This window comes from Macrobrachium rosenbergii, chromosome 28 (genome assembly GCF_040412425.1).
Source record: "Macrobrachium rosenbergii isolate ZJJX-2024 chromosome 28, ASM4041242v1, whole genome shotgun sequence".
NCBI classification, from domain to species: Eukaryota; Metazoa; Arthropoda; class Malacostraca; order Decapoda; family Palaemonidae; genus Macrobrachium; species Macrobrachium rosenbergii.
In genome coordinates, this window is record NC_089768.1 from 15100001 (window position 1) to 15110000 (window position 10000).

The 10000-nt window shown below is 36.9% G+C and overlaps 2 protein-coding genes across 7 annotated transcripts in view; one reads left to right on the forward strand and one right to left on the reverse strand.

Annotated features, from left to right (window-relative positions):
* The window catches only part of LOC136854063 (serine/arginine repetitive matrix protein 2-like), a 105185-nt gene that overhangs the window by 74487 nt on the left and 20698 nt on the right, over positions 1–10000 (reverse strand). Inside the window, exons 2-3 of one of the 4 annotated variants that reach the window (XM_067130168.1) lie at positions 3247–3306; positions 784–945 (exon numbers count right to left, since the gene is read on the reverse strand). The exons of 1 other annotated variant lie outside the window; for it this stretch is intronic. In XM_067130168.1, coding sequence (XP_066986269.1) covers positions 784–945; positions 3247–3281 — 197 coding nt within the window. In that variant the 5' untranslated portion in view covers positions 3282–3306. The remainder of the gene's footprint in view (positions 1–783; positions 946–3246; positions 3307–10000) is intronic. 2 more of the 4 variants (XM_067130170.1, XM_067130171.1) reach the window with 2 other exon arrangements.
* Positions 1–10000, forward strand: part of LOC136854066 (centrosomal protein of 112 kDa-like) — a 227743-nt gene that overhangs the window by 72465 nt on the left and 145278 nt on the right. The window lies entirely within an intron of this gene.

Genomic DNA, 10000 nt, shown 5'->3' on the forward strand with positions numbered 1-10000 from the left:
AGCTATTTACTCCCGATGTTTCTCGTCTTGCCATCTTGTCAGAGATCGAAAGAGAGTAAACAGCTCTTTCCATTTCGTATAAATTATTTTTCACACGCTCATTATTACTGCTGTTGTATTTTGTGATTCTTCGCGTGGCGATGTTCTCTGCCAGAAGATGATCGCTGAGCGAAATAGCATAGCGTCAGCCTTCCTTTCAGAGAGACATTCTTGCGTCTTCATAAGCTGACCCATCAGCATCTTCATCATCACAAAACACTGTGAAGTTTCTCTTTTCTTTCGGATAGTACACCATATGAAGTTAAGCACACATGCACAACACAAACCAATTCACCCAAGCATCATCTATTTCACAAATAGTCTACGCTAACTCAACAGAAAATACTAGTTAAGAAAACAATAGAGAATATCGATCTTGAAGACTACCAGGAAATTCTATTCTGAAAGAAGTGTCGGAACTAAAGTCAAAGGAACAGAAAGAGACGAGATATTTTAAAAGTGAGAATACTCAAGAAGTCTATAGATCCATCTAATTCCAGTTTTGTTTTACTATAAAATTACTGCTACAGCCCCGAAAACAAAGTAGTACACAAAATATACAACTACTATTATTCTATTGCGTTAGGTGGAACACCAGTGATGTGTGATTCTTACGTGAACTCAGGAGGGTAGAGGAAGAGTTATTGGTTATTCAGAAAACAACTAAACATTTCTGTGTTGCGGAGGAACCGCGTCATATGTAAGGCATAGAGTAAGTTGAAGTAGAAGTTGTGACAGTAGTACCTATCGACGATTCTCCTGACGGCGTTGTTGTAGTCCCCCCAGGCATCCCTGAAGAAGGAGTCCTCCAGAAATCCCCCCCTACGGCTCACCAGCAAAGAGCGTAGACGTCTGTTTTCGCACACCATCTCGCCAAGACCGCCGAAATCACACCCCTGACCGCTGCTGTCGGGACAACGAACCATCATGGACGGGGGGAATAAGGGGCCAAAAATATGCAACGTGAAAGGGGACATACCTTTGGTACCTGGCGGCTTTTCGTAATGTTATCAACAGAGGGTTAACTTAACAAGTGCACATATAATAAACATTTTAACATATTATAAATGAGAATATTTTCCATGTTAGAAAACTATACGCTTCTTTTTTAGGCGCACATGTACTTTACAGTATATCCATTAGGGTAGGTTCGAACAGCTTACGTCACTTATTCAGTTGGTTTATATCCCTTTGTCATAATGCACACAAAAAGATAGACAGATGGCTCAATCAGAACAATTTCCGATTTTACTATAATTTTCCAAAATGAATAGCACTAGCTTAGGCTGTTGTCTTTTAAAATACGCCTTCCATATGAATAACAGATTGAAGAGTCGATCGTTTCTGCTACACAGAAGGGCCTGGCGGATCACAGTTAGCTGACCATCCCTTTGTCGACTATATTGAGGGAATTTAGACTTTATTTGTTTACCATAGTCTTAAACCATCAACGCATTATGAAAGGCAACTGCCGGAACTGAGAAAAGCCACTTATTTTGGAAAATTATCCCATGGATAAAAAAAGGAAGCATACATTACTTTGTGTGAATGAAACTAAAGAAAATATTTCCGTCAGCCACTTTCCTAAGCACTTGTAACTAGTCACGTGACTGCAGCAGGTCACATACCTATGGGTTACACACTTTATTCATTCATTTTACCTTGATGGTGAAGCTGTTGGGGAAGAAAGTCATTAAAGAGACACATGGATGATTATTAGGCAGAGACGGAATATTTCCTGATTAGATATAACACGGTATATCTGAACGTGAGAAGATAATTTTTCATCATGAACATTTTCATTTTAACGTGAAGACTTGTGTTCACAAAATTATCTAATGTTTGAGTGCTGTATTATGTGTTCCGGCTGGCCCACTATTTTATCAATGTATTAAGTCATTATGGACATTAAGAAGGTACTAAATAAACTAAAAGATAAGTAAAAATTTGAGTACTATATAAACTAAAAAAAAAATAAGTAAAATCTGGAAAGGAGAAACCCGTTGGAACAAATGAACAATTCTTTCACAGAGACCAAAATCACGACTATGTCAAAAAATGGTTCCACAGCAAGAGCAGAGGGTTGAAAATCCGGGTGGACAAATAGGGCAGTCAAGCACTGGACACGATTTAACAGGGCGTTGGTGGAAATTCGACTTTCGTCTCCTAAAACAGCCTCTCTCCGGACGTGATCTCAAAATACAAAATGAAGCATTCAAAAAGTGTTTTTATAAGGATTTCCTTTTAGGGTTGTCCTAGGTGATCAACTATTTTGGCGCAGTATTTCGTAGGTCAGTCATTTGTTTCAAGATTTTTTTATAAACATCGTGTAAGAAGCCTTCAATATGCAGCATCCTAGACGATTGCATTTTTGGTACAGTAATATGAGTTGCTACAAAAAAAATCTGATCGTGCGGCTTTCCCTTTAGATAATTTGGTTTTAAAAAGATTTTTCAAGGCTCATGAGATAAGTAACATATAAATTAAGTTTATATGAATTTGATAATTTTCTGTCGTTTGCAGTCAACAGCACAGTCATTTCAAATCATCAATAAAAATCACAAGAGAGTAAAGGATAAGTTTTAAAAGTGTTTTAAACGTGGTTTTTACGTCCTTTGGGTCCAGGAGAGACTTACTCCAAGTCGGAAAGACCTGAGAGACTGATGTCTCGTAGGCTATCATGCAGGTAAACATGGATATAGTATCACTTCAAATAAAAAAATAGAAAAACAAGAGAAAGGGCAAAAGGAGATAAAACATTATATATATATATATATATATATATATATATATATATATATATATATATATATATATATATATAATATATATATAGAGATATTTATATATATATCCCTCTCACTGAGTCAAATGGAGGTCAATCGGTAGAATGTACGTCAAGCTGGCTGCTGTTGTACCTTGTTTTACAAGTCTGTCGCTTATATTTATATTACGGTACATTGTATTGGTATCACGATTAACCTATTCACTCCTCCCACAGTCCACGAATCAAGGCGTAGCCTTTTATGTATTCCCGAATGAGCGCCAGTTCAGCCAACTGTACGTACTTAAAAACACATGCACACACTTATAACAACGGGTGTTTTTTTTTTTTTTTTTTTTTTTTTTTTTTTTGACCTGTTGGAAAATATGGGAGGAAAAACAGTTCGGGAGAATGAGAATGAGGATCGGGTCACTCATATTTACCGATGGAACTGGTGTCGGCGGCGTGAGTGACCCATTGCGCTTTTCCCTCGGTGGTCACTGCTGCTGGCCAGGAGAAACAATATTTAGTCACCAAAATGAAGTCTCGCGAACGAATTCATAACATTGCTAATGATGTCAGCTACATTTGAAATGGCTGAATTTTAAGTTTAGTTTAAGTGATCAGATTATATATAGCTAAAAATCTATGAGAAGCAATTATAATGGTATTTTTCAGGATTATTTAGGTTTAGTTATTATTATTATTATTATTATTATTATTATTATTATTATTATTATTATTATTATTATTATTATTATTATTATTATTATTATTATTATTATTATTATTATTATTATTATTATTATTATTGGCTGTTCCTACGGCATTCAATGTCTATAAGTCTTCTCAATTCGTCTTACAAACTTCTTTTCATCAGCACCCACCTGGTGTATCAAGTTTCCTAAAAGAAGATCGTAAGACGAATAGAGAAGACTCTATACAAATTGAATGCTGTAGAAACAGTCATCATTTTCAGTGCTACTGCCCTCAGAGAAGGTCTCTTCCCTTATTATTATTATTATTATTATTATTATTATTATTATTATTATTATTATTATTATTATTATTATTATTCCCTTTTCTCCATCCAATTACCTGAGCAAAAATAGGTAATCTGTATATAAAAACGAAATGTATATATTTCTGGTTGTAGCAACGATAGTTTCCCGGGTGATAAGCTCCACGTTCAGATTCCCTGCCGTCCATCCCGGGCCCCCAGCCTTCCTCGCTATTAGCCCCTGCATAAGATACAGAATAGTCGTCCCTTGGTCCGAGCTTCGGGACGGTACGTGACGGCTCTAGGGTCGGGACTTCCCGTTTTTACCCACTCTTACATGACGTCATTTCTGACACAAGTCATAACCCTCTTCCTCCTCTTATCCCTTCTGGCGCATCACCAGTCAAATTTAGAATGCCAGTATTATGACTAGAACGCACTAGTTATGAGGTTGGTCGTATACTGTTATATGGATTTGAAGCTTCCTGCTAAATATTTACTGACTGGCGAGAGATTACGCCTTCGTTCAAGTCAGTTCTTAATCTTCAGTCTCTTGTTACGAGATATCATCAGCTTCATGTTTACGTCATCGTATCGACATTTGTCGACAGTTACCTTTTTTTGCATTGCGTCATCCTCCGAGACCCCTCGAATTGCTTCATTTTTGTTAGGGCGTTTCCGTTAGCAGAGGCCGATTTTATTGAATATATCTGTTTAGGTAAACGTTTGCCCGAAAGAATTCTTTTAAATCCTTTGAAAACCATCTCAGTAACAATAAATGGCATCAAAATTTGAGGAATGGCTTCATTAAGTTCTGACGTACTCAGAATAACATGGCACACAATTATGAACCGTTAAAGAAGGGTAAATCATATCATTCATCACAGTATATAGTGTTTTACCCAACGCAATACATTGCAAGTAATTATATAATTGATTAAGTTTCTTTAAGGTTGCTTATAACAGTATAAGCTTTTGCTAGCATAAGGCCATGTTAATTTATCGTCAACAACCAAACTTTCGTTCATTTTACTGTACCTCCTTTCATATTTTCTTTCTTCCATCTTGCTTTCCACCCTCTCCTAACAATTGATTCATAGTGCAACGGAGAGGTTTTCCTTCTGTTACGCCTTTCAAACTTATACTGTCAATTTCTGTTTCAGAGCTGAATGACCTCATTGGTCCCAGTGCTTGGCCTTTGGCCTAAATTCTGTATTCTGTATTCAACAGCTAGTCTCTGCAGGGAAGAAGTTTACCTTTATTCTTCAAGAGAAGACGCTGCTATATTCAAATTTAACTTTGACAGTAGACGATAGAAGCATTAGATTACAGTTTGTGCACATTATATAGAGATCTGCTCCTCATGGTGAAAATGAGTTGTACCCGACTGCAAGGCTTGGCCTTAGTGTAATGGTCACTGGTCCGGAAGTGAGACAAAAACAACCATTTGATCATGCCAAGACGATCAAGTTGTGTGCACACCACGGGAAGCTATGCTTGATGGAACAATCCACTCATTCATTTAATGCATAGCAGATTGACTTGAGCAATAAAGGTCATGGAAGAATTTCCGCTGCAGTGAAGCAAATGAATGAAACGAACATCACACTTGGCAGATGACTTAGAAGACCGGTTAACAGTAAGGAAGCAAACATGCATCTTTACCTTTGGATGTATGAAAACCCCTTAAAAGATATTTTGACGTCACCACGACAAAATATTTCCGCTGACAGCAGTCAGTTCTACATGCTAAGCATAGACTTATTGGCCAGATGATAAGAGCCAGACTTTGGTAAGAAATAATCAATTATTTAGAGGCAGATTCCCACCTCTTAATCCGAAAAAGAGGAACCTGCAAACATACTAATGCAAACTAACGTTATACGGTATATGCCTCCACACTACCATAGGGCAAGAAAATAATACCAGTGATTATAAAAGTTCATTAAAAACATATTGGAAAATAGTTCATAATGAGAGACATCTGGAATAGAATGAAGTTGGAAACAAAATGCTGAATTGGGTTGTGTAAAGGAGACCGCGACGGTATCCAGGGGACTTTCACTGTGAATAAACATGCAGTATTATCCACATCCCACAGAAATTCACTACCAAAAGGGTTGGACAAACCAATGTGAAAATGAATGAATATTTTTACCTTAATTTGAATTAGTTTCACCTATTAATTATCATGAATAGACAAGAAGAAATTCAAATATGAATTATACGATCACTCTGCATTACAATTACATTTGATGTTGATCATAAAAAGCCCAAGGAAACTATGGTTCTCCATAATTATGAAATGACACATGACTCATTATTAAAAATTCCTTTGGCATTTTAGGTCTTGATGTGCAAATAAGTAGCGTCATATCAAAAGATTTATAACTTTTGTCTAACAAATTTCAAACCCCAGTATCACGCAGCGGAAGAACTCTAGATGGGGTTAGACTTAAAGCGTCTAGAAATCAATAAAATAAATTATTCCTTAATTCCAGATTCATAGCCTTGCATTCACATTTATGGCATATCTATGGAATATTGATCTATTTGGCTTTTTTGTGAAGCTAGAACTGACAAACTTCAGAGAAAACCAAAGAAAAGATCGATAACATATTTTTTGCTGCTTCACTTGAATTATCATTGCTGTAGTATACAAGCCATCTACGATATTACCTCACCATTTGCCCATTAACTGAATGTATCTACAAGAAGCAGGGCGCCAGGTTTTAGGTGCATAGAGGTATCTAACCGAGATCAGGTATTTTTAGTAGGTGAAGGTTAGGCCCGGGTTGGGGGCCCTGGAGAAGAGTGTAAAGGGAGTGAAGATGCTTAGAGGGAGGCGGGGCGGCGTTGGTTAGGGTGCTTAGGGGGTGGATGATAAAGAGAAGCAAAGTCGCCGTCCAAGAATCTTCTGCCACATTGCATGATGCGAATAATGAGGGTAATCATACCGATAGTAATTACTGTGTCGCAAATGAGATCAGACATTAAGTCTGCTTGCAAGATTCGCCAATTCAGTGCAAAAGGGTTGCCAAAATGAGCGTTTATCTTCTCATGTTTCATAATACTTTTGGACTCGTTTCAACGGAAAGCGCTGAAATCGAGAAGGGACCAAATGAAGAAGTTCTCCCTCCCCGATGGGGTTGAACCCACGGTGGTTGGAAGTCTGAAGTTAGTGTTTGGCCAATCGCATTTTACTCTACGGAACCGACTGACACTATTTCAGCGAATGTGATTAATGTCTGGGGAAGTCTAAGCAAAGTTTCAGGGATTTTATGAAAATAAAAGTGTCTAAAAACAAATACTGCGTTCCATAGTCTTGCATATACTATTTTGATCATTGTAAGAAAGTAAATCTTTACTATCTCAACTTTTAAAATATATTTCTATTTAAACGAATGTATTTTATGCTCTTTCATAACAGAAAAACTTTCACAAATGTCCAAGCAATAAATAACGTTGCGATAGTGTTATTCCTTTAAATAAATAAATATATATATATATATATATATATATATATATATATATATGTGTGTGTGTGTGTGTGTGTGTGTCTGTCTGTGTGTATGTGTATGCTTAATGCTATTGAATGACTGATTTATTTCCTAAATAAACTGGCTGGGCAGCAGTTAAGCGTATCTGCTATAAATCAGAAAAAATTTGAGGGGGGGACGGGAATGTTTTTCTAATTCATCGATTTTAATTAAAGACACTCAAGCGAAAAGTAATGAAAATAAAGAAAGATGTTTACGTCGAAACGCGGTTAAGTCATAGATGAACCATTTCTGAAACAGGCAGGTGAATGCAAAGCTTGTCATCATCATTGTATATAAATATTGTTATTGCTGTTGCTGCCGAATGCTGAAGGTTAAATAAAATAGAAAGCCAAGCAAAGGAAAGATATTTTGCTTCCCGGCATAGCATACCGAGGCGTCCAGAATTCAGGGTTTGGCACCTGTTAAAGGAACATAAATTCATTACACAGCGACGTTAATGTGCCGTACAAGATAGTCGAGAACTCTGGGTAAAGGTCCCGTCTCCTTGCTTGTGTTGTTAGATGCAACCTTTGTTGCTGTAGGTATATACTACAGTTATTGGGCCGTCATAGCAGATCATTTTCATAATGTTGTTAAGGCTATCGGATCCCTGTATTTATTTTTACCTGTTATTTTGTCATTGCCTGTTGCATGTTCTCGAAGAAGTAAGTCAAACTGTTTAAAAAAAAAAAAAGGAAACTAACATTACTGGCTTTTATTATAATTGGTTCTATGAATTAGCAGCAGATCCTGGTCAGTATCTATTATTTACAGTAGAACTCAGTGTGTTTCTATGGAGCAGATCCTGGTCAGTATCTACTATTTACTGTAGAACTCTGTGTTGTTTCTGTGTTTTTCTGTGCGAATACCCAACGTTGTAAGGGTATTAACTTCACGAACAGACTTGCCTGCGTCCAGCCATGGGCCAGCCTCTCTCACTCCTGACCCCTGTATAGCAAGCAAGCAGAAAGAAGTGCCTGTGACCGACCTTCAGAACAGTCGGGACTTGCCGTCTCGACCTACTCTTACATCTATAACCACCTAAGGTCGCTAGCTGGAAATTGATCGTCTGCATTATGTATTTTTAATTGTTACCATTTTTAAGGTTTTTTTTTTTAATTATTATTCTCCATATAATTACTGTCATTACCATTATTATGAATTCTATTTTTTCTACTTCTTCAGCAACTGTGTGGATACTGCCGATTATTATTTTATCATGTTATCTTATGCATCTAGGTTGTGTGTATTGTATTTGTATACAGTATTCCATGTATATGGCCCTGAGCTGCAATAAAGGATATTATTATTATTATTATTATTATTATTATTATTATTATTATTATTATTATTATTATTATTACCGCCATTTCTGACGGTATGGGTGCACTAGTTTCTGTATAGTTTGATCACTGCGTTAATTTTACGGTTCTTATCGTTGTCAGCACGAATCACAGGCTAAGAAGCCTTATAAAGCAGTATGGCTGGATTTTGGATTTTATTAGCACAGCGACGAAAGGAGCCAAGAGTCTGACGCCAAAATGAACCAGCGTTCATGGAGGATATAAACCATGTTCTGGGATAAACACGCTTGTTTGAATTTTGCGGTTTATCCTTATATCCTCTGGTTGTAAGAAGAAAGCTATATACTGCAGCCAATTCGCGTTGGATTATTCATAGCCATGAATAAGGCAACGCTCATAACTTGTTTCAAAAAATATGTCAGCAGTATGAAACTGTTTAGTTCAATGCTTTATCGTTATTCCCGTCACATCTCGCTATTTACTTCTAAAATAGACAACACTCAAAACATGCAAATCGCTGTTTTAAAAAGCATATATTTATTTACTTTCTACGTCCTTTTATTCAATATGGTCACATCCAGATGCTAAACTACTGGAGGATCTGCAAGGTCGCAGAATAAGAATCAAGTTTTTGGAACAATGATGGTTGATGGCAACGGTGAAAGCATAGAAAAACGAGTTCCAAATGATTCTTTTATCTTAACTAACTAAACTTGACGTTAAATGCAAGATGAACAGCATTGACGCATTTCATGTTGCGTATAATTCTGATTCACTGAATGTTTCTTTTAGCAACCTACCGCCAAATTTTGGTCAGAGTGGTCAGGACTGAGATAAGGCAAGTACACCCAGATGTCTGTCACACAAGCTATTCAAACACGACTTTAATTTTGCAACAAGCACTGACACACTGGTGCTTGAAAACGATCGTGTGAAACCGCTGTAAACAGAAGAGAGGAGACTTCAGCTCGTCTGGGTTAACAACAGTGACGTCATCAATTGAGTTTGACGAGGTCTGATGAGCGCTGGGAACTTTAGACATCACTTTCAGGGAGAATAAGTGCATGACTAATTAATGCAAATTAAACCGTTAGTCCGGGCAGGATAGAAACAGTTTTAAGTTTGAGAAAATCAGACCATGCTTTTTTTTATTTTTTATTTATTGTTTTTTTTACAAGGGAAGGCCTAATACCATGGCGAATTTTCTTGTTCAAGGTGATATTATATTACCGAAGTGTGCATCGCGTGACATACCTGCTGAAATATGCAGTTACTTGGCATTTCCTTTCTTCAAAACAAAAGTGCTAAAAGATAAAAGTATGCTCTCACTTTTGCGATATCCCGGAACCGA